This window comes from Orbicella franksi, chromosome 3 (assembly GCF_964199315.1).
Source record: "Orbicella franksi chromosome 3, jaOrbFran1.1, whole genome shotgun sequence".
In the NCBI taxonomy this organism is placed as follows: Eukaryota; Metazoa; Cnidaria; class Anthozoa; order Scleractinia; family Merulinidae; genus Orbicella; species Orbicella franksi.
The window spans coordinates 24,775,916-24,801,723 of record NC_138147.1 but is presented as its reverse complement, the minus strand read 5'-3'; the positions used below and the strand labels follow the sequence as shown (position 1 = coordinate 24,801,723).

Genomic DNA, 25,808 nt, shown 5'->3' with positions numbered 1-25,808 from the left:
ACGCTGTTTCTCTGGGGCAACATCAAAGGATGTGATTGGACTGCGTTTTAGTGGCGCCTATACCGAACACTTTTATTTTCTGAATTAGTAAAATACTGAGATGAAGGATTCCAAATCTACATTAAGGAAAGAGTTTGACAGTTTGTTTGGTCGTCGTAACGGCTACACGCGGTTCTCGGTTTAGTTATAATATTATGACGGGGGAAGGAGAGAGAAAAAATATCACGATCCCTCATTATGCCTTCGTGGAGATAATATCATGTCTTCTTAATTAAAGAATGCAGTTCGATACACAATCTCGCCTCAAAGAAAAAGGAAATGTGAAATATTTAAAATCATTTATTTATCGTAATAACCATCGATCTTGTGAAGTTTTGACATGTTACTGTAAAAAGTCAATTCATCATATCGAAGACATTTTGAGGAATAGCTATAAAGTTTTCTTTTCCGTTGGAGTTGGACACTCACTTGCTGTAATGGCTACACAATTGAGGACTGTTTGCAAAGAAGAGTTAGATTTTATTGTTACTGACGTACACTGACTTAAGGACGGTGCCTAGTAAATACAAAGGTTTTTGCGCCAGGTCAGGACCATGCGGAAAAAGTAGAGATGATTAGCATTGAATCGCAGCAAAATGCTGACATCAACATTTTTCTAAAAAAAGAAGGAAATGATATTTCTTCACAGGTTTCCTTAGAATTCGCCTTTACACACAGAAAAGCAAACACATTTACAAAGCTCTTAAAACTTCATGGTAAATAGTAACCAAAAAAATTTTTTAGGTATGTTTTTAATAAAAAAAATCATTGCAACAGCGCTTTTAGAGTCTCTGACAGCCTTCCTCTGGTTCAGCTTAAATACAGTCTAAATACCTTTTGCTCACAGCAAGAAACTAATCACGTGCTGAATAGGCTTGCCACTTCCATTTCATAACATAAAATGTAGGGGTAACCACGCGCTTTTTTAAAGTTTTGATCCTTTTTGAAAAGTTTTACGGTACTCGTTACATTTTTTTCTGTCACCTCCCCAGTGAATAAACCATTGGCATATCTCGCACTTGTTTTGTGCGCGCACTACGCCATCTGCAGGTACATGTTTACAGTTGGATTTCAGTAGAATTTTCGACAGTCAACCGCTAGTTTTTCAGCTGGAAGACGTTAACAGTTAGTGGTTAGCGACATGCTGCTATTCTAGTACCCCTGGTTTAAGTACAAGTTCATTAAATTTGATTTGTTCACAAAAGGAAAATTATGCTTTCATTTTTGTCGTGTGCTTGGTAGCGTAGTTGATTGCGTCAATGTCAATCCAGCGCGCGCGAGGCGCTTAAACCATGCCTTGCGTGATGCGCAGAACGTGTGCGCACTAACAAAAGTAGGCACCATCCTCAACGACTTTTGTTGACAACCATATTTAAGACGCTAAAACTGGTGATACGTATTTAATAACAATAATAATGATAATGATAATGATAATGATAATGATAATGATAATGATAATGATAATGATAATGATAATGATAATGATAATGATAATGATAATGATAATGATAATGATAATGATAATGATAATGATAATGATAATGATAATGATAATGATAATGATAATGATAATGATAATGATAATGATAATGATAATGATAATGATAATGATAATGATAATGATAATGATAATGATAATGATAATGATAATGATAATGATAATGATAATGATAATGATAATGATAATGATAATGATAATGATAATGATAATGATAATGATAATGATAATGATAATGATAATGATAATGATAATGATAATGATAATGATAATGATAATGATAATGATAATGATAATGATAATAATAATAATAATAATAGTTTGTTTAACAATTTAAAAACCCAAAATATTAAATACTAAATCTTATTTAAGTTTTAAAGTTCAGTCTAGATACTAAAAAAAGTGGGCTCTTTAGTTAGTTACACTCAGCCTTGTTTGTTCCTATGGCTACAAATTTGCGCTGTGTATTAAAAATATGGCTTGCGCCGCTTGCATCCGCTTGTGATGTAGCTGATTTGTGTCACTAAACTTTTCATTTCTTGTATGTCACGTATCCCACGGCTTTTGTGATTTTTTTCAATAAAAAACTTTTCAAGAAAGTGCTGAATTTCACTGTGTAGCTCTGGTTTGTTAGCGAAGTGGTTCCTGAATTGAACATAATAAACAATCCCCAAGTATTTTATCCCAGAAGGTATATCATTTCGCACCGCTTTAAAAGCCGTACTTGAAACACAATCAAGTTGTTTCATTGGAAAAAATTTAGGAAAACAAGCAATGCGAAAATGATATATCATTTAATTTATATTTAAGAGATTCTTCATATAACACGTAAAAGAATTCAAAAAGGTTTGTAAATTTGTGAACATACGAATAAAGTCAATAAAGGCATTGGGATCAAAATGAAACGATCTAAAATTGAATAATTTTCAAGTTCAGGTAGCGTGGCCGAGTGGTCTAAGGCACGGAGTCTCTTCGGAGGCGTGGGTTCGAATCCCACCGCTGCTAAGATTGATTTTTGTAGACATCACAAGTAGTTGGCAACATGAATTTCCGACACTAGGAGGACTCTAATAAGCAAATCAAAAAACAACAAAAAAACGAACGGACATCCGCTTTGGTATTCCAATACCGAGAGCACCTCACCTTGGAATTCCTTTTGTAAATTTGGGATATCAGGAAATTTGTTACTACAAAATTCAGTTGGGAACTGACTGTTAATCGTTGGAGTGCATCAGATGAATGTATGGATTACTAGGTATTCTCAAGGAACTTGTTCGGATAGTTCACGACTAACGGTATTCCGTTTTGACTAACTAAATGACTAACTGTGGCAAACATGTCTGCTTCCCCGAATAAAAACAGGAACCACGTTTTAACGATTGTAAAAAGCTATACTTTCTGTGGAAATGTGGAAATTCAGAATCTTGACAAACATCTGTCATGCCTAAGAATATATAAATACCGGAAATGTATTTTTTTTTTCAAACACGCTACCTTTGGACACTCCATAAGTTCTTAAATGATACATTAAAAACAAAAACTGCTTTGATGAAGTTTCAAACAGAGTAGTAACAAGAACAACGAAAACGCCGACTCAGTTTCAAGAGCCATATCGTTTGCAACGGGTCTAGAAACGTTCCATGTACTCCATATTGACTTACCAGGTGGGAATCAGATGCCTTACAGTTAAAATGTTTTTTTCTTATTTATTTATTTATTTATTTATTTATTTATTTATTTATATTTTTGTTATAATAGCTGACCCACAGAAAATCTGTTACGCCATAAACTTCAAAACTACCTTTGACGAAACTTTCCTAAGAAGTCTCTGGTCTTAATCACTCGAGAACAACTTTATCTATCCTGGAAATACTTTAATTCTGATGGCAAAAATTTCAAAATTTTAATTTTTCAAGACACAGTTACAATTTAACAGTTAAAAAGTTACTCCAGTCACAGTCAATTTCGCGCATACATTTCCAGATGGAATAAGGACCTCGACTGTTGTGACTTAGCAGAGATAGAAATAGAAAGCGCGGAACCCATATTGATATCACACATGATCTGCAACGGTATAATACAAACCTCGCAACGCCTTCAGTGTAGTAGTGAAAGAATTAGATAGTGTTTCCGTTATACCTGGATTTCCATATATTCCTATATCCTTTTCACGCTAACTCCTTGTCCTCCTGAATATGCATACAATATCACCGAGATATATTTTCGTCATCACTGAAAGCATCGATCCCGAAAGGGATTCGATTTGCTTATCAAAGCCTGATTCCTCGCTTGCCGGCCCTTATGTGAACTTGTGAACCACCATTTTCGGCCCCGATATTTACAACCAGTAAAATATTTCCTCAATATTTCTAAATATTTATATTTAGAAGGTTTCAGTTTCCCTGAAAACTTTCCAGGCTACTTCGTATTATTATTTTGAGGGTTAGAAAAATACACGTATACATAGATGGCATACATGCGGCAGTTTTTCTAGAACAAGAGAGTCGTTACTGTTGCACTAGACGATCGAAGGCGACAACGACTTACACAACATGGAAACCACAATAATGTTAAATCTGATAAAAAACGAAATTAGTACAGGCTCTAGTTGAGAATGACGCACACACACACACACACACACACACACACACGCACGCACGCACCGTCCAATTTGTTTTGTAACCAATTTTTATTCACACTTTCTAATAGACTGTTTTCTTCGTCGACTAATCATTTTATACATTCTTCTATGATTGAGAGATAAGCAGAGTGTGTATTTGATCTTCTCGAAATCGAACTGAATATTGCTCGCACTTACCGTACGCTGTCAACAAGAATGCTGAAAGTCACTTGAGCTGAAGTAGCTGTATATTAATATTACTCATGGTTCTTGTAAACGAGGAACAATCTAAAGGAGTTGAGAATATACCTACCTGTGCAATTTACCCGCTATCGGAGCTAGCATTCTTGATCGATGCCACTGTCAGTGCAATCTATGGTGTAAATATTTTAGCTTAAAGTGGTAAATGTAAGTTTTGTATCAATGCAAAGCGTTATCAAAAATTGCTATTATGTTTTAGCATGTTTGTTTATAGCAAAAGACGATCAGTCAGTGGTAATTGCTGAACACTATGTGAATTTTGGTTATTTTTTTTGTTTAATTTAAAGCTTGCAAAGACATATTAAGAAACACGGTCGATCAGGCAACACTTCATACATTTACCAGCTTGCATTCTATGAAAGATCTAAGAAGGTATCGAGTTTTCCAAAAATGTGTAGTAATATGGAGAAGATTCTTGCGATTTTTGGAATAGTATACAATAGCAGCATTTTATTTGTATACTAGTTGAGTTCTACTAATTGCTGATAGAAAACAACATCGTAATAGGAAACTTAAATCAAAAAAAATGATTGTGCGATGATTTTGTGCCAAACGTTTTCAATGACAATGTGTTTTGTACTTGCAAGTAGTTGCACTGCAGACTACCTCTTTGGTTTGGTAACATTTGTGACTCTCTCTTAATTAGAACTTTAAAATTTGTTAATTTTGCACTGACAATAATATATATATTTTTTATGTATAACTGAAGAAAATTGCATCAATCTTGCCAAGTACAAGAATAATTCATCTAACTGCACACGTCTTATCAATACCTATGCTTGGAATATCCTTATAAGGTCTGTTTAACAATCATCCTCATAGTGGTTAATTAAGTATATTACCTCTCTGGTGGTTATCGGCAGCTCTTGTAGGCAAAGATAATACAACAAAAACTCCCGTTCGCTATGTTTCATAAATGTGTCAGCAAATTATTTTTAAAAAAAGGAAAGGAACAAAAAAAAAAACTATTTCAGTGATAACAATGTTTATCATTGCTTAAGAGAAGAAATGATTTTTATATGCCTCTTTTGACTTTCGTATCACTGGCATACTGATCATCTCGATGAAGCAAAAATACTCTGCGCTAAATATTTGTGAGCCTTACATATGTACAGCTGACAATTTTCAGTTTATGATTGCCATTTCTACAGAATTTTTCGCTAAATCCCAGTTATTTTGAACTATATCTTTAATGCTGCTTCTGTTAAACTTCAGGTCTACATTTTGCTGACTATAAATAAGAAGTGAGAGTCAAACATTTCTAGTCCCGAATGTTGCTTCATTTTGGTTCTGCAAGCCATATAGTATTTGCGTTTCTGATTTGCTTCGTTGAAATGATGTCCTCTCGTTATGTGAAAAAATTAAAATATGTATATTTATCGAACGATAAGAATCTTGAATAATATTAATTGATCATCGAATACCCTGAAATATTATAACAGAATCATTGCGAGAACGCGCGAGAACCTGCCCCACAATCGCTATCATGCTTCGTACCCGTGCATCTATTCAATTCCCATGTTACTGCCTGTAAATTTTCCGTTGAATCCGCTTTTGCGATCATTATTTGCAAAACTACTTGAAGAAAAATCAAGCTGGTGTCTCACGCTATCTTCTGCATGTAACTAAAGTCAAAAAAATTAAAACGCCAGGAAAGAAAAGAAAAATGGGATTAATTTGTTGATTATCTTGTAGGTATATTTAATAGGTGGCGGTAGGGAAAAATGAATCTACGCGTGATATAATAAAACCCATTTAGATGATGCAACAGTCATACATAATTAGTAGTATCTTTATGCTGATATCATCATCAAAAAGTATCTAAACATACATGGAGGACAAAAAGTGTAAATAATAATCAGAATAATTAAAGACCTCAAGACTTCGCATGCTCTGAATTTTTTAAACTCATGATAAGATCAAGGTCCAGAAATTACTACAAACCTCGTTGTTTCTCTGGGGCAACATCGAAGGATGTTGCGACTTAGTGGCGCTTGTACTGATCAAGTTTCTTTTTTCAACTAGTGAAATACTGAGATGAAGGATGCCAACTCTGCGTTAAGGAAATGAATTTGACAGTTTCCTTGGTTGCTGTAATGCCTACACACGGTTCTCAGTCTAGGTATAATAAAAAGACGGGAGAAAGGAGAGGGAAAAAAATAGCCCTCACTGCGTCTTCGTGGATATCGAATAGTCTGCCTTCTTAGTTAAAGGTAACCGTTAGATACACAATCATGACTCAAGGAAAACAAAATGTGAAATATGTCAAATTATTTTGTTTTTTCGTAATAACCATCGATCTTGTGAAGTTTTCGCATCTTCTTACTGTAAAAGCAAGTTATATGGCCGCCTTTACCACGGAATGCTTAGCATTCTAAGATAGAGATTTCATTTTCAGTTTTGCAAGTTAATTAGGGAGGAAACGGTTACAGGCAATTCATCATATCGAGGACATTTTGAGAAATAGTAATAACGTGGTCTTTTCCGTTAGACTTGGTCACTTACTAGCTGTATGACTGTAAAATTGAGACCTGTTTGAAAGGAAAAGTTAGATTTCATTGATACGTACACTACTTAAAAGCCCATGCATAATACTAAATACTAAAACTGATTTAAGTTTTATAGCTCAGTTTAGATACTGAAAGAAAGTGGGCTCTTTAGTTATTTACACTCAACCTTGTTTGTTCCTATGGTTACAAATATGCGCACTGTAATAACGATATGGCTTGTGCTCTTCAACATCCGCTTATGATATAGCTACATGTATCTGTGTCAATAACCTATTCCTTTCTCGTATAATGTCACGTATCCAACGCCCACGTGATTTTCTTCAATAAACAACTTTTTTAAAGAAAATGCTGAATTTCACTGTGTCTCTGGTTTGTTAGTGGACTGGCGTTTCCCGAGGTGAACATGATAAGTATTTTTCCCGGTAGGTATTTCATATCGCATTGTTTTAGAAGCCGTACTTGAAGCACAATGAAGTACGGAGTTGCTTCATTGGGACAAATTTAGGAAAACAAGCAATGCGAAAATTATATATCCTTTAATTTATATTTAAGAGATTCTTCGTATATCACGACAAAAATTTGAAATCAATTTGTGAACATACGTACAAAGACAGTAAATACCTTGTGATCAAAATGAAACGATCTAAAATTAAGTAGACTTCAGTTTCAGGTAGCGTGGCCGAGTGGTCTAAGGCGCTGGTTTAAGGCATCAGTCTCTTCGGAGGCGTGGGTTCGAATCCCACCGCTGCCAATATTGATTTTTGCTGACTCACAATTAGTTCAAATGGTAGACATACTATTGGGTTCAACATGAATTTCCGACTCTAGTTAGCAAATCTAAAATAAACTACAGAACGGACATCCGCTTTTGTCTTCCGTTACCGCGAGCATCTCACCTTGGAATTCTTTGTGTAACTTTGAGATATCAGGAACTTTATTACTGCAAAATTTAGTTAGGAACTGACTGTTAATCGACGGGGTGCATCAGATGAATGTATGGATTACTAGGTATTCTCAAGGAACTTGTTCGGATAGTTCACGACTAGCGGTATTCCGTTTTACATGAATAAATGTGGCAAACATGTTTCCCTCCCTGAACAGCAACAGGAACCACGTTGCAACGATTCTAAGAAGCTATACTATATGCTGATTGACCGCAACAGCAATATGGCCGCCAAAAATTTGGAAATTCAGAATCTTCATAAACATCTGTCAGGCCTTAGAATATAGAAATACAGTAAATATATATATATATATATATATATTTTTTTTTTTTTTTTTTTTTTTTTTTTTTTTCAACACGCTACGTCTAGCCTTGGAGACTCCATATGCTCTTAAATGATACGTAAAAAAAATTATTTTGATGAAGTCCAAAATAAAGTTGTAACTAGAACATAGAAAAAGCCGACTTGGTCGCAAGAGCCATATCGTTTGCAACGTTTCTAGAAACGTTCTGTTTCACCATCTTGCCATCTCGTACCAGGTGGGAATCAAATGACTTATAGTTAAGATGTCTTTCTCTTACAATAGCTGACCCAGTTAAAAACCGTTAGGCCGTAAACCTCGAAACCACCTTTGAAGAAGCTTTCGTAAGAAGTGTCTGGTCTTAATCACTCGAGAAAAACTTTATCTCATAGGAAAAGTTGATCTCTTTTAGAAATATTTAATTCTGATCGCAAAAATTTCAAATTTTTCAAATTTTAAATTTTAAATTTTAAAAAAAACTATATAATTTAACAGTTAAAAAGTTACTCCAGTCACAGTCAATTCGGCACATACATTTTTTAGATAGAATAAGGATAGTTGCGACTTAGCAGAGATAACTGAAATAACAAGCGTGGAGTTCAAGTAATATCACGCATGATCTGCAACGGCATAATACAAATTCAGCAGCGCATTCAATGGAGTTGTGAAGAATTCGATAGTGTTTCTGTTATACCTGGATTTCCATATATTCTTATATTCTTTTCACGCTCACAACTTTCGGTCCTCGTGATATGCACACAATATCCTAAGATATATTGTTGTTATTACTGAAAGCTTCCCGAAAGGGTTCGATTCGCTTATCAAAGCCGAATTCTTCGCTTGCCGGCTCTTATGTGAACTTGTGAACCGCCATTTTCGTCCTTTTATTGACAACCGGTAGAAAATTATGTGAACGGCGAGCATTATTTTTACAAGGTTTCAGTTTCTACTTAAACTTTCCAGGCTACTCTCTCTTGTTATATTTACGGTTAGAAAAAGAAAACAGCATTTATGTCTAGAACAAGATCATCGTTAATATTGCATTAGCTCTAGTGCAACATTAACGATTATCTTGTTCTAGACATAAATGCTATTTTATTTTTTCTAACCATAAATATAACAAGAGATGGTAGCCAGACGATGGAAGGCGACGACAACTTTCACAACATGCAAGCCACACACCATTTAATCTCGTAAAAACGAAAGTAGTACAGGTTCTAGCCTAGAATGAGAAAAATAATCTAACACACCTATGATTTTGCATTGTAACGAATTTTTATCCACATCATCTTTTCGACTCTTTTCTCATTACGTGTATGTGTTTGTTCTTCTAGAATTCGCACTGAATATAGCTTGCATTTACCGCATGCTCTGAACATAAAACCTAAGTGTCACTCGAGCTGAGTTAGCTGTATATTAGTATCACTCATGGTTTTTGTTCACGAGAAACAATCTAAAGGAGTTAAGAATATATAGCTACATGTACAGTATACCCGCTATTAGCGTGCCTTATGCCTTTACAGGCTCAATCATAGTCCCTTCTCGGATGTAAATTTTCTAGCTTAAAATGCTATATTCTCAACCAAATATAGCGTTGTTATGTTTTCTAATACATTGATGCACTTTTTGGACCCTTTGTAGACCTCAAGCGTGCATTGTTTCTTAGTAAACATGGAACAACATCTCTTTTTGGCAATAAGAGCTTTTTACGTTCACATGCACATCATTGATTCCAGGAGGAGCTTGAAGGTGCTAAAATGATGAAAGTGGTTAATGTAAGTTTCGTATCAATGCAGAGCGTTATCAACAATTGTCATGTTTGTGCGTGTTTCTTTATAGACAAAGACGAGTCTTTATTGTAGTCGATAGTTTGCCAAAAAAAATATTAAGAACACGATCAGTCAGGAAACACTTCACACATGTATAATCTTGCATTTTATGAAAGGTCTAAGAACGTATCGAATTTTCAAAAGTCTGTTGTAATATGGTGACAAAACCCTTCGATTTATGGAATAGAATACGTATATACATTAGCAACATTTGCATTTGATTGGTATAGTAGTTGAGTTTAACTGATTGCTGACAGAAAACAACGTGGTATTAAGAAACTCAAGAATACAAAGGTTTTTCGCTTCTTTTCGTTTTAATATTACAGTTTTATTCGCAGTTCAACTGCTTACAGACGTGTCACTCGTTTAAAAGGTTGTCCATATTGTAATTTATCTCCATCACCAGGATCATTTAACATTATTGATATCTTATATTTCTGAACTAAAAAAGATGACACCGGATGATGACGATCCAACCATATCTTGGCTTTGGCCGTTTTTATTGGTTTTTTTTTTTGGTTTTTTTTGTTGTTTTTTTTCAGTTTTGGTAATGTCGATCAAATTTGTAAACGGCACATAGTGATCATTTCCGTTGTTTAAAAGCTCTTTTTTTCAAAATCTAGGTCCATGACAGTGTGTTTCTACTTACCAGCACTGGCACTGCAGATCACTTTTTCGGGATTTCTGGTACGGTATTATTGGTGACTCTATTTTATTTAGAATATGAAAGAAATGTGAACTTTACACTGACAGTAATTTATTTTGTGAATTACTGAAGAAAATTGGATCAATCGTGCCACGTGCAAGAATGATTCAGCTACCTCCACACGCCTTATCAATACTTACCCTTGCAATATAAGATACCTGTATAACATTTCTACCCAAACGTTCAACCATCTTAAAAGTGGTTGATTAATTATATTATCTCTCTGGTAGTCGGCAGATTTTGTGATACAAAGAAAACATAAAAAAAATTAGCTTATGCTATGTATCACATAGCATAATTGGTAAGCAAATTATTTTCCAAAATGGAAGAGCAAAACTGTTTCATCCATAACAACGTTCATCATCACTTAAGAGAACAAACTATTTTTATATCCCCTTTTTAATTTCCATAAAACTGGTATACTGATAACTCCGATGAAGCAAAAAGACTCTGCAGCTGCGCCAAATATTTTGGACCTCATCAAATGTACTTGACAATTTTCAGTTTATGACTACAGAATGTTTCTGGCGTATCCCAGGTGACTACACATTAACTGCATTTAATCCCGAATATCGAATTAGTTTAGTTTTGCAAGCTATAAAGTATTTGCGTCTGAGCTAGGCTTTGTTGAAATTATCTCTTTTCTTTTTGAAAAAAAAAAATATCCAACGGTAAGAATCGTGAGAGGATGATATTAATTGACCATCGAGCACCCTGAAATTACCGTTCATAAGTGATTTTTCTGTTGAAATATTTGCTTTAAAAACTTCGGTGTCGTAAAAAACTGTTGGTGAATAAATTACTACCAAATCGATAAAATTTAAAAACCAGAAGTAAACCAAACTATTTCTTTTTTGGTACGTGTGATCAAACTATTGAAAATATTGTGCAGCTACGAGACAGTGCATGTTTTAACAGTTATGTATTTGTATAGGGAAATATCATGAGTGCAAATTAAGAATCAACGATAAATTGGCCGGCTCTCAGCTAATACTTTTAGGTAATTTCTTTACTCACGTAACCTATTTACAAGTTTACCAAAGTTAACGACCATATACTTAAGCAATATATAGAGCTTTGCTATTTTCTCCTCGCCAGATAAAGTCAAGTCCATTACTCATATAAAAGAAAGGAGGAAATAATTAAGCCTGGTAATAAGAATTTTTATTTATATATCATATAATATGGCATTTTGCATATACTACGAAAATCAATTGTTGTTATATTTTTCCTATCCCACAGCCCGAACTGAAGATTCCGAGCCAAATCAGAGCCAACGCCGGACTAATGGGTGGTGCCAGCCTCATCAATAAAGACATTTAGAACCACAAAATGGCAAAAAGCAAACATTTATAACAGAAACACTGCGAAAACGCATGAGAACCTCTCCCCCAATCACTAACATGCTTCGTTCACGTGCATCTATTTATTACCATATTACTGCCAGTAAATGCTCCGTTGAATCCACTTTCGAACCTCTTCGGTTTTGCGATCATTATTTGTAAAACTACTTGAAGGAGAATCAAGCTGGTTTATTACGATCAAAATAATATTAAAACACCAGGAAAGAAAAATTTCGAATTAATGTGTTGATTACCTTGCAGCTGTATTTAATTGGTGGCGGTTGGTAAAAAAGAAACCACGCGTGATATAATTAAAGAAACATATATATATATGTGTGTGAAAACTCTCCCTGGGAGGAGCATTATAGTTAGGTCTTCATACTGATGCCAACTTCAAAAGGTATACAAACATTCAAAGCAGAAAAAAGAATTGTAAAAGAATCAGAACAAGTAAAGACTTCAAAACGTTGCGTGCTTCAAATTTTTTGCACACATGATAAAGGATCAAGGTTCAATAATCACAACAAACCATACTGTTTCTCTGAGGCAACATCGTAGGATGTGATTGGACCGCGTCTCAGTGGCGCCTGTACTAAACACGTTTATTTTTTCAGCAACTGAAATACTGAGGAGAAAGATACCAACTCTGCATTAAAGAAACAAGTTTGACAGTTTGTTAGGTTTTTGTAACGGCTTCACACGGTTCTCAGTGTTCTCAGTTCATACATAATGTAAAGGAAGAAAAAAAAAAGGAGACCCGGGCCCTTCGTGGAAATCTAGTAGTCCGCCATCGAAATTAAATGATGCAGCTGAATACACAGTAATGCCTCAAGGGAAATAACATGGGAAGTCATTAAAATCAATTTTTATCATAATGACCATCGATCTGGCGAAGTTTTCACATCTTCTTTCAGTAAGTGCAAACTTTATGATCGCCGTTACCACGAAAAGTTTAACGTTCCAAAAACAGAGATTTCATTTTCAATTTTGCGTGTTAATTAGAGAGGAAACAGTTGGAGTCAATTCATCATGTCGAAGTCATTTTGAGGAATTGTAATAAAGTGGTCTTTTCCGTTGGAGTTGGACGCTTACTTGCTGTAATGGTTGCACAATTTAGGCCTGTTTGAAAGAAAAAGTTACATTTCATTGTTATTGGCGTGCAGTGACTTAACGACTTTTGTTGACAACTATATTTAAGATATTAAAACTGATGATACGCACTGCAAGTCCCATACAACGAAGTATTAATTCGTATTTAAGTTCCGTCTAGATAATGAAAAAAATGGGCTCTTTAGTTATTTACTCTCAACCTTGTTGGTCTCCATGGATACAAAATATGACTGTGTATTAACAATATAGCTTGCGCTCTTCAACATCCGCTTATGATGTAGCTATCTGTGTCAATGGCTTTTTCCTTTCTCGTATAATGTCACGTATCCACCGTCTACGTGATCTTCTTCATTAAACAACTTTTTTTCGTAAAATACCGAATTTTACCGTATGTTTCTGGTTTTTAATTCCTTACTTGCCCAATTGGTTTGTTAGCGGAATGTTTTCCAAGGCGAAAACAATAACAAATCACAAGCATTTTATTTCGGTAGCAACGGGCCGATTGTAAGAAACATAACAATATCGGTGAAAGGCAACCATTATGTTTTGGAGAATAACAATTTCAAATAAAGCTGTTTGGTGAAAAGAGTAAACATATTTATCAAATCCGAGGCACGAGTTCGGTTAACCGTCCTGAGCAGACACATTTATTGAAAGAGTTTCACGGTAAAACATCAAAATATACGAGCGCATGCTCTGCGGAATTTATGGCATGGCTCTCTTGTTGTTATTTATCTCGTGAATCGAGCATTCGAGTGATTCTAAATTTAAGAAACGAGAGATGATAATATCAAATAGCTCAGTGAACTTGGTTGAGTCCCGAGGTTGCATGACAATATCAATGGTTTTTTGACATGTGTGAGTCCGAAATATAAATTGTGAAGTAGAGAACGAATGCATTAGTACGACGAAGACTCTGCGGAAGCAGGATCCACGAGACAAAAAATGATTACCAGAATTATATTTCTGCTGTGTTTCGTAACTCTTTTGCAGCCAGTTTGGGATCTTCCTTTACCACGACCAGACGGTAAGAATTTGATTTTTCTTTTAATTATTCATCTTCAATTTTTTAGCGCATTGTTGAGTGTCTTTCTTTTTATATATTCTAATTCTAAAATAGCATTTAAGTTACTTGTTGTTTTTTTTGTTTTTTTTTTTTTCTCGTACTTCAAGAACGCTACGGCCTTCTAGGGGACGCAATTGCTGCAATGATAAAAACGGTGTTCCTTTAGCGATTTTAACCTCGCTGGAAAAAGATGTATTCGGTTCCCATTTTTTGCTGTCCTTAAGTTCCTTAGGACTAAGAGCTTCAAACGGCCCGTGAAATGCTCAGCTGCGGAACTGCTCAGTTTTATAAAAACGCCAGATTTTTTATTTCTTTTTCTTTTATTTTCTTTTATTTTATTTTATTTTTTTCAGGCTTTATTTTTACAACTTCTTAAGTCTTGGATATAACTCTGATGATCAACCACGTGTTCCTATAACGCTTTTCATATTCGATTCAAAGATGGGTTATTGCTTTAATTGCTTTTTCCTCGTTCGAGCCCTAATTTATAGCGCCATGCATAATGTTGTCTAACTGTCGGACATGCTTCAGCACTAGTGCTTTTTTTTTTCCTACTTAAGAAATAGAAAACATGTACCATTTTTCTATCGAGTTATAGAAACACGAGTGGAAGTTTGGGAGAACGAGAAATACTGCGAGAACACAATTTGCAGGCGAGTGTTTCAACAGCTTTTTCGAGTTATCCCAAACTTTCACAGGGAGAACATGTTTTCTATTTCTTTTAGAAAACACCGCGACGACAAAAAGGAAAACAACTTTGATTATCAAAATGTAAATTCTCTTTGCATGCGCCATCATTACGTCAACAGCACGTTCTAGTTCTGTGTTTCTATCGAGTTATAGAAACGCGACTTTTAACAAATCAGCGCTCGTATTTTCTTAGGACTTTTTTTCTAAATAACTATAGCAGGTGCTTTAATCTTACTATACTTTGATGTAAGGTCCATAAGTCTTCAATAAACAAAATAAAGCAGGCTCATGCTCTTCTTTTTTCGCCAAAGGGATGTCACTGGGATACATTTGCTGATAAAAACGCTCCGAACAGTAATGAAACCACTTAAAAATGAAATAAAAATTAACGTCTTAATATTTGTCGTTTTTTAGAGGGGATTAAACCCGATGGAGATGACACTGAAACAACTGAAGTGCGTAGTGAAGAGGTTAGCATTAATACTGTCAGCGATGAAGTTGATGCAGATGATGACTCTGATGACGGAGGTAAGACAAACATTTCATTTCCTTGTAATATGATGGCTAGATATCTAAAGGGATAAAGCCTGAGGAAAATCATTTCAGAAAATTCATCTCCGTGACTTATACCCTTCTGGATGTTAACCGTGATCGAATGGAATCGATTCATTTTAGATCGACGACAAATATCGGTGTAGAAGATAGAGTTAATTTTATTTTGCAGAGTTAAATATTTGTTATTGCTGTCAGTATTGAGCGTGCCACCTCCTTAACGATTGCACTTTTTATTACGATTACACTTTTCATTACAAAATGTATAAAAATGGACCATTCTCCTTGGGAATTTTGATTTACTGAAAGTTGAAAGAAGTTAGCTCAAAGCAATTTCGTCTTTGAGATTAGTGATATCACCTAAATGCGAAGAGCAGTATAATATCAGATATCTGTTGACCACCACGAGTGCTATATAGGACATTAACGAATTCCCCCCATTCTGACTCGTCAGTTCAAAGCTGGATTTTGATAAAAAAAAAAAAAAAAAAAACACTTAGAATAATTATCCCTTAATTGGAGAACCAATTCGTACCTGCTCTGTATTTACTTTATAACATGCTCGAGATCTAGGACATTACACGAAACTCCATGTGGGATTTTTTCGAAACTGTTTCGTGAAAACCCGCGATCGACTTCGGCAGAAGTACAGTATATTTTCCGGTGAAAAGAAGGAAAAGTGCTCGTTAATTGTTCCGATAATTAGTGTGAATTAGATCAAAGGTTCAAGAGCTCCGACTAGATATAATCAGCATAATGAAAGCAATTTGTTTAATATTGTTTTCTAAACCCAAATAATCCTTTGTCAAAAATAGGGCAAACAAGGGGTATTTTCCAGAGCTGCATGCTAAATCAACTAAATCGAACTAAAATGTGCATTCTTCCTAAGATATAAGAAAAAATAAATTGTTTGAACTTTTGCAACATCACATTAGCCCTGATAAGTATCTCCTCTTGGATTTGAATCAGGACCAGGTTTTCAACGACCAAACTTCCTGTTTACATACTGTTAGAATCAATCAAATAAGAAAGTCCTTTAACTTATGATTAAAGAGGAATCGTTTTTACACATGTTGAAACACGAATGACGAAAAAGAAACTAGAGAGATTTTACTAAAACCTTTAACGTTAATTTCTTGGCTTTGCCCGTCATGCCCTTGGAGAAGAACATCAAGCTCTCTATTGCTTTACTTCCACTCCGTTGATTTAAAAAGTTCCTTCAAAAATGACAAAATATAAAAATAAGTTAATGCATACCTAATAGGCAAAAAATAAACAACAATTAAGTATCTAACCCGAATACGAAAACGACCGTTTTCCAAAATTTTAACACGTCACATACTCTTGAAATGGGATATCAAGCAAAGTCAATTAAAAATAAGTAACTGGTCTTCAAAAGTAATTATTGTTAAACAATTTGAAAAATATGTTTTATTTAGATCTAGAAAGTAACGAAGACAGCGACAAAGAAGACAGTGATGATGACGACGGAGATGACACTAGCGAAGACAATGATGAAGACAATGTAGAAGACAGTGAGGAAGACAGGGATGATGAAGATGATGGAGATGACATTGACGAAGATAGCGACAAAGAGGATGAAGGCGATGAAGGAGACGATGAAGACGACAGTGGCGAAGAAGATGATGACAATGAAGATGACAGTGGCGTAGATGACGATGATGACGATGGTGATGACAGTGGCGAGGACGATGATAATGACGATGAAGATGACAGCGGCGAAGAAGATGATGACGATGAAGATGACAGTGGCGTAGATGGCGATGATGACGATGGGGATGACAGTGGCGAGGACGATGATAATGACGATGATAATGACAGTGAAGAAGACAACGACGATGATGATGAAGACGACAGTGGCGAAGATAATGATGATGATGATGATGACGATAGCGAAGACAGTGGCGAGGACGGTGATGACGATGAAAATGATAGTGGTGACGACGACAATGATGACGACGACGATGAGGACGACGACGAAGATGATAGCGGTGGAGAAGACGATGATGAAAATGAAGATGATAGTGGCGAAGACGACGAAGATGACGATGGAGGTGACAGTGGTGAAGATAATGATGATGATGATGATAATGATAACGATGAAGATGATAGTGGCGAAGATGACGATGATGAGGATGGAAATGACAGTGACGACGATGAGGCTGATGATAACGATGATGATGACAGTAACAAAGATGACGATGATGACGATGAAGATGACAGTGGCGAAGATGACGATGATGGCGATGAAGATGACAGTGGCGAAGGTGATGATGATGACGATGAAGCTGAAAGTGGCGAGGATGATGATGACGGTGATGACGATGGAGACGAAAGTGCCGAAGACGACGACGATGGCAATGAAGGTGACAGTGGTGAAGATGATGATAGTGACGATGAAGATGACAGTGGCGAAGATGATGATGATGACAATGAAGATGACAGTGGCGAAGATGACGATGATGGCGATGAAGGAGACAGTGGTGAAGATGACGATGATGACGATGATAATGATAACGATGAAGATGATAGTGGCGAAGATGACGATGATGAGGATGGAAATGACAGTGACGACGATGAGGCTGATGATAACGATGATGATGACAGTAACAAAGATGACGATGATGACGATGAAGATGACAGTGGCGAAGATGACGATGATGGCGATGAAGATGACAGTGGCGAAGGTGATGATGATGACGATGAAGCTGAAAGTGGCGAGGATGATGATGACGGTGATGACGATGGAGACGAAAGTGCCGAAGACGACGACGATGGCAATGAAGGAGACAGTGGTGAAGATGACGATGATGACGATGACAGTGGCGAAGATGACGATGATGACGATGATGACGATGATGACGATGAAGACAGTGGCGAGGGTGATGATGATGACGATGATGACGATAAAGACGAAAACGGCGAAGATGATGATAACGATGATGAAGATGGAGATGAAAGTGCCGAAGACGACGACGATGGTGATGAAGGTGACAGTGGTGAGGATGACGATGATGACGATGAAGATGACAGTGGTGAAGATGGCGATGTAGACGATGAAGAGGATGGTGTCGAAGATGACGATGATGACGATGAAGATGACAGTGGTGAAGATGGCGATGTTGATGATGAAGAGGATGGTGTCGAAGATGACGATGATGACGATGAAGATAACAACGGGGAAGATGCAAGTGATGACGATGAAGACGACCGTGGCGAAGACGACGACGATGGCAATGAAGGTGACAGTGGTGAAGATGATGATAGTGACGATGAAGATGACAGTGGTGAAGATGATGATGATGACAATGAAGATGACAGTGGCGAAGATGACGATGATGGCGATGAAGGAGACAGTGGTGAAGATGACGATGATGACGATGACAGTGGCGAAGATGACGATGATGATGATGAAGACAGTGGCGAGGGTGATGATGATGACGATGATGACGATAAAGACGAAAACGGCGAAGATGATGATAACGATGATGAAGATGGAGATGAAAGTGCCGAAGACGACGACGATGGTGATGAAGGTGACAGTGGTGAGGATGACGATGATGACGATGAAGATGACAGTGGTGAAGATGGCGATGTAGACGATGAAGAGGATGGTGTCGAAGATGACGATGATGACGATGAAGATCACAGTGGTGAAGATGGCGATGTTGACGATGAAGAGGATAGTGTCGAAGATGACGATGATGACGATGAAGATGACAACAGGGAAGATGCAAGTGATGACGATGAAGACGACAGTGGCGAAGATGAGGATGATGACGTTGAAGGTGACAGTAGTGAAGATGACGATGATGACGATGACAGTGGCGAAGATGACGATGATGATGATGAAGACAGTGGCGAGGGTGATGATGATGACGATGATGACGATAAAGACGAAAACGGCGAAGATGATGATAACGATGATGAAGATGGAGATGAAAGTGCCGAAGACGACGACGATGGTGATGAAGGTGACAGTGGTGAGGATGACGATGATGACGATGAAGATGACAGTGGTGAAGATGGCGATGTAGACGATGAAGAGGATGGTGTCGAAGATGACGATGATGACGATGAAGATGACAGTGGTGAAGATGGCGATGTTGACGATGAAGAGGATAGTGTCGAAGATGACGATGATGACGATGAAGATGACAACAGGGAAGATGCAAGTGATGACGATGAAGACGACAGTGGCGAAGATGAGGATGATGACGTTGAAGGTGACAGTAGTGAAGATGACGATGATGACGATGGAGATGACGGTGGCGACAATAATGACGATGAGGATGTAGATGACAGCGGAGAAGATGGCGTTGATGACGATGAAGACGAAAGTGGGGAAGATGATGATGATGACAACGAAGATGACAGTGGTGAGAATGACAATGATGACGATGGAGAGGACGATGATGGCGGTGAAGATGACAGTGGAGAAGAAAGCAATGATGACGGTGAAGATGATAGTAGTGAAGACGATGATGATGTTGATGCTGATGATGACAGTGGTGAAGACGACGATGATGACGATGACGAAGACAGTGGAGAAGATGATGATGATAATGATGGCGATGGAGATGACAGTGGGGAAGATGAAGATGGTGAAGATGGTGATGACGGTGGGGAAGACGTCGATGATGAAAGTGGTGAAGATGACGATGACGATGACGATGATGATGATGATAATGACAGTGGAGAAAACGAAGATGACGATGTTGACGATGGAGATGATAGCGGCGAAAACGATGATGACGATGAAGATGACAGTGGTGAAGACGACGATGACGTCGTTGATGATGACAGTGGCGAAGACGACGATGACGACGACAATGGCGAAGATGATGATGATGATGATGATGATGACGAAGGCGACGACAGTGGCGAAGATGATGATGATGATGACGACGACGGAGATGACAGTGGCGAAGATGAAGATGATGACGATGGAGAAGACAGTGGTGACGACGACGATGACGACGGAGATGACAGCAGCGAGGACAACGATGATGAAGGCGAAGACGAAGATGACATTGGCGAGGTCGACGATGATATTGATGAAGATGAGAGTGACGAAGACGACAGTGATGACGATGAAGTTGACAGTGGCGAAGACAACGATGATGACGATGGAGACGATAGTGGCGAAGACGAAGATGGTGAAGATGAAGATGATAGTGTTGAAGATGACGGTGATGACGATAAAGATGACGATGGGGACGACAGTGGTGAAGATGCCGACAATGACGTAGGAGATGATAGCGGCGAAGATAGCGATGACGGTGATGGCGACGACAGTGCCGTAGATAGTGATGATGACGATGAAGATGATAGTAACGAAGACGACGCCGATGACGACGAAGATGACGGTGCTGTAGACAGTGACGATGACGATGAAGATGACAGTGGCGAAGACAGCGACGATGACGATGGAGATGATAGTGGCGAAGATAGCGAAGACGTTGATGATGATGAAGATGATGAAGATGGTAATGACAGTGGCGAAGAAAGCGATGATGATGATGATGATGATGATGATGCTGATGCTGATGCTGATGATGCTGATGGAGAGGACAAAGCCGACGACAGTGATGATTCCGAAGTTGGTGAGACAGATAAGGAGGACGATAATGAGATCGATGAATCGAATGACGATGGATACGCTGAAAATGACCTGAGAACTATTAAAGAGATGATCACAGATGTGTTAAGAAATAGAGGCGACGATCATGTTACTGATGATGACAAGATAGACGACTTGGTTAAGGAAGCCAGGGCGCAGGGACTTGTATCCTCCAGTTTTTCTGTTGCTGATGGAAGCATTCTTTCCAGAGTGTTAAGTTTAGTTACGTGCCTTATAATCTTTTTATTATGAATCTGCTAAAATAATTATCACCGCGATGCGCGATACACTTTTCTGCCATCGACACTTGTAGTTTATAGAACAAAATTCAAAGGAACAACTAGCGAAAGAGATGAAAAGTCGTATGAAACTCAAGTATCTGTCTTTGTAATCGAAGAAAGTGTATCTAATTAAACATAGCTTTGAAAAGCCTTTACAAAACGACAATAATCACTTTAGATTTGCCATGTTTGTAAATAGATGTGAATAGTGAGTTATCGTTTGTCCCTTATGCTTACCGTGTTTTCCACACGACGCTTTACTTAACTTAGAATTTGTGAAATGCAAATTCGTTATATTTATTCTACTATTTATATTAAATACCTGTCGAAATTAAAGAGGGTTCTCTTTGAAGTAGATGTCTCCATAATTTATGTTGGGGAACATCAGGTAATACGCGTTTCTAGTCCACTCAAATCTACTTCATTGATTCAACGCACGAGTCAAGAACAAATTGAGTGCACTATTTGTCACGTAAGTGAAACTTGATCACTTGGCGTGCAGTGAAAGGTCTCCAATTTGATTTTGCACCGAGTGAAATTCAGTCCAGTGATTCTAAGACTGTCGTAGCCAGCGTTTATCCTCCGTAAAAAAATGGCCTCGGAACAAAGGCGAAGAAAATTTATGTCGATTTAATTGCACCTACAAACTTCCCTATTTTTGAAATCTCAATATGCAAGAATTTGGCCTGAGAAATTGTTGGATATAAGTGAAGGGGCTGGCATGAATCACGTGAACAAAGTGCCTTATCCGTATGAAACTTGAGCTACCAATTTATGCAGGTTATTTACAGATTGAGGCTAGAGTTTGTTAGTGTCACGGACTTATAATAGCTTGTTTATCTAATCGAAGGCTGAAGGCCGAATCAACTACTGGGACTTTTACTCCACAGAACTCGAGTGCGAATATCTTTTTTTTTTCTTTTTTTTTTTTTTAATGCGTACTAATAGAATCCTACCCAATTTTTGCCTTTTTTTTTCTTTTTTGCAAACATCGATTTCTAATTGTTTGTTTGCATATTTTGTTTTAAGCAGTATTTCTTCATGGCTTAGCAAAATTACTCACTGACTACTCGGGCTTCTGTAGGAAAATCCGAGTCATAAAAAGAGGGCCGTTTTGTCTTGGTCGCCAAAATGAGGGCTCATGGTCCCAGGTGTTCTTAGCGTAGAGCGTGAAAAGCGATAGCTTGCTTTATCGTCTGCCAGCTCTCCGTGAACACCTTAAGTCGTAGTATGCTGTGTTTGTAAATAAAGTTTTGGAAAGAATCACACCCGCGTTCATCTCACATATAAAGATGTTGATCGTTTTCGGGTACGAATTATGTTGCTTGAAGCCTGCCAAATAAGCAAAGTTCAGGCTCGTTCTAACGGGATAACAAATGAGCAATATACGAATTTAAACTACGACAACACTGACAAAAGCCTATGATTACTGACTTAAAAACAAACTATGATGCTGAGACAAACACCCTAGATGTAAATAAAATCAAGAATGGTCGTAAACAGAACCTCGAAGATGAAGCAAACAACAAGCAACTGGGCAAAGAGGATGCTCAAGGAAGCAACTTAAATAGTAATTATATCTTAACGTAACTCTTCTGTTAAAATATCCTGATTTTCTCGTTTGTTTTTACTGTGTTCAATAAGCTTACTTGTGAAGTGCAACTTGATATTGCGGTACAAAGATGTTAGGAGGCCCGAGAAAACGCTCTTAGACCGTCTTCTTGAGTTTTTTTTTTTTAAATCTTGCAGGTGTTTTAAAAGCGCTTATCAGTTCATTGAAAAATTTGAGGTTTTAAGAGGGAATGTCCACTAAGACCGAGACCAATCGAAAATATGTGATACATGATGAAAAATCAAAATTCTTCGCCTAGAAACCTGGTCGGGGATTTTTTTCTTGAAATAGTGTTTTAAACCCACTAAAAAATCGCAAATTAGTTACGACCCCAGGTTTGGTGAAAAAAAAAGCGCAACATTTAGTGACTCATATCTTATCAAAAACTTCGCTCTGTTCAATCTGCATCACAATAAGACTCCAGTCTGAGCCAGTAAATTTATTGTTGACGACGAGCCGCTTAAAATCACTGAAATTTGTTTCCTCAGAATTCTTAATTATGCAAATTTTTCAAGCGGCAAATTCGCTACCCGGTAAAACACCGAACAACCTAAAATTCCGACATGTCGAAAGAGGATATGTCATTGTAAAACCTGGTATAAAAATCATTTTCGGGCTTTTGATCAGCCCTGAATACTAACGCTCACAAAATCGTGATAATCCAAACACTAACCTGTTAGAAACGAAAAAATAGGCCACTGACCAGATAATCAAAAGGAAAGTGAAAATGTCTTCTTGCATTTGATTTCCTTCTTGTATCTGGACTTAAACTATGGCTTAAAGTCATGTTTAACTCACCTTCTGTAGAATATTACATTCAAATATCAAGCGAAATGCTTAGTGATTACAGAAGATGAGCTAACCACGACTTTGAATAAGTCACCTCGAGCTCTAGCCGAGATATGAAAAAAAAAAAAAGAAAGAAAGAAAGAAAGAAAAAAAAAATGGATTTTTCATCATGTGCCATGACTAGCGTTGTGTTAGTGGGCATTTCCTCTCAAGTGGAATAACGGTTAATTTTCTTTCTTTAGTGTTCTTGGGAATTGAATTATCGAGTAACATTTGTAAATATAAAGAAAAAGTCGCCGTTACAAAGAATGACCCCCAGCCACTGCACGCAGTTATGTCTGATGGAGGACGATAGCTCAGCCAATCAGATTATATAAGCTCTCCACTTGATTTGATTTAATTAAATGTCTATGACTCTGAAATAGAATAGGCCCGAAATATTCTAAAATTTTCCTAATTGTAACAAACCGACATTTGATTTCAACGTACAAGGTTAACAATCCTACCAATCCCTGCAATTCCCCGTCAGACTTTTGAGTTAATTAATATATTTTTTGCCTTTCACCGGTATCCTTTTCCTTTCCTTTCTTAAAACTTTCTTAACGTGAAATGCTTTCGTCGCTTTGCTCCGCAGATTTTGCGTCCGGGACTGAGTCTGTTCTTTTACTCTTTCAGTCGCTGTGTTTAGTTTGTCGCGTCATCTCATGAATTTGATCAGAACAAGCAACTTGATCAGGAAAGTACAATAAAGTTTGTTCTCATGCATTGACAGGCTTTTTCCACAGTTATTTCATAAAAGCAATAGACCACTCTTTCTATGGGTTTATCGGCGCAATAAACCACTTGGAATGCTGGAAGAACATTCGAAAATCTTGTAAATCACGAGCCGTTAGGTGAGTGATTTACAAGCTTTTCTCGTCCTTTCCCAACATCCCGCGAGGTTTATTGGGCCAGTAAACCTATAGAAAGAGTGTTCTATTACTTAGATATAACTATAGTTTTCCCGATATTGTATTTTGGGAAATAAAGCTATTGTTGCTACTTTAGACAGCATCGTATCTGTGTTTTTGATTACGGATTCTTCTAGACTGATGATTCTTTGAAACTGAAATGAGTTTCAAAAAGCTTTCAAGCCCATAGCAACTGCATGGTTTTATTAGATTCAATAGGCAGCAACATTTTTCTTATATCTGCTACCAAGGAACTGGTACCACGCAACTAAGTCAATCAAGCTCAAATGGGAAAGACGTTTAATCTTGTTTGAAATGACACTGACAATGACAATGACAACGACAACGACAGTGACAGTGACAGTGACAGTGACAGTGACAGTGACAGTGACAGCGACAGCGACAGTGACAGTGACAGTGACAGTGACAGTGACAGAGACAGTGACGGTGACGGCGACGGTGACGGTGACGGAACGGTGACGGTGACGGTGACGGTGACGGTGACCGTGACAGTGACGGAGACGGTGACAGTGACGGTGACGGTGACGGTGGCGGTGACGGTACGTTGACGGTGACGGTGACCGTGACAATGACAATGGCAATGACAATGACAATGACAATGACAATGACAATGACAATGACAATGACAATGACAATGACAATGACAATGACAATGACAATGACAATGACAATGACAATGACAATGACAATGACAATGACAATGACAATGACAATGACAATGACAATGACAATGACAATGACAATGACAATGACAATGACAATGACAATGACAATGACAATGACAATGATAATGATAATGATAATGATAATAATACAAATATACTAATAACAAGTTTAGATTGCTGCTTCATATAGTTATATGTTGTATTTTTATTGTATAGTATTTTCTATTAAATGTAGAAATGACATCAACTCGGAAAAGATCCGAGTTCCAGATGGGTCGAGAGTCGTAGATTCACATCACATCTGGAACTCGGATTTTCCCGAGTTGATGTCATTTTTATACTTGACATTTCTTATAATACTCACTTTGGAGGATAGC

The 25,808-nt window shown here is 37.2% G+C and overlaps 2 protein-coding genes, 1 long non-coding RNA gene and 1 other non-coding gene across 4 annotated transcripts; all 4 read left to right on the top strand.

Annotated features, from left to right (window-relative positions):
* Positions 1–7,597: 7,597 nt before the first annotated feature.
* On the top strand, positions 7,598–7,679 carry Trnal-aag (transfer RNA leucine (anticodon AAG)). The gene has a single exon. It is a non-coding gene; the product is annotated as a tRNA-Leu (tRNA).
* A 625-nt stretch (positions 7,680–8,304) lies between these two features.
* On the top strand, positions 8,305–13,818 carry LOC145482929 (uncharacterized). The gene is made up of 3 exons (XR_014048844.1): positions 8,305–9,948; positions 10,626–10,689; positions 11,951–13,818. It is a non-coding gene; the product is annotated as an uncharacterized LOC145482929 (long non-coding RNA).
* A 158-nt stretch (positions 13,819–13,976) lies between these two features.
* Positions 13,977–23,133, top strand: LOC145481724 (uncharacterized). Its single transcript, XM_081460250.1, has 3 exons — positions 13,977–14,188; positions 15,332–15,445; positions 16,909–23,133. Exons 1-3 carry the CDS (start codon positions 14,107–14,109, stop codon positions 21,363–21,365), a joined length of 4,653 nt encoding a protein of 1,550 aa, XP_081316376.1. The 5' UTR covers positions 13,977–14,106; the 3' UTR covers positions 21,366–23,133.
* Positions 23,134–25,059: 1,926 nt separating this feature from the next.
* Positions 25,060–25,420, top strand: LOC145482441 (uncharacterized; the record flags this gene model as incomplete). The annotated part of the gene is made up of 1 exon (XM_081461060.1): positions 25,060–25,420. A coding segment is annotated over one exon (255 nt), but the record flags the coding sequence as incomplete, so codon positions are not given.
* Positions 25,421–25,808: the final 388 nt, after the last annotated feature.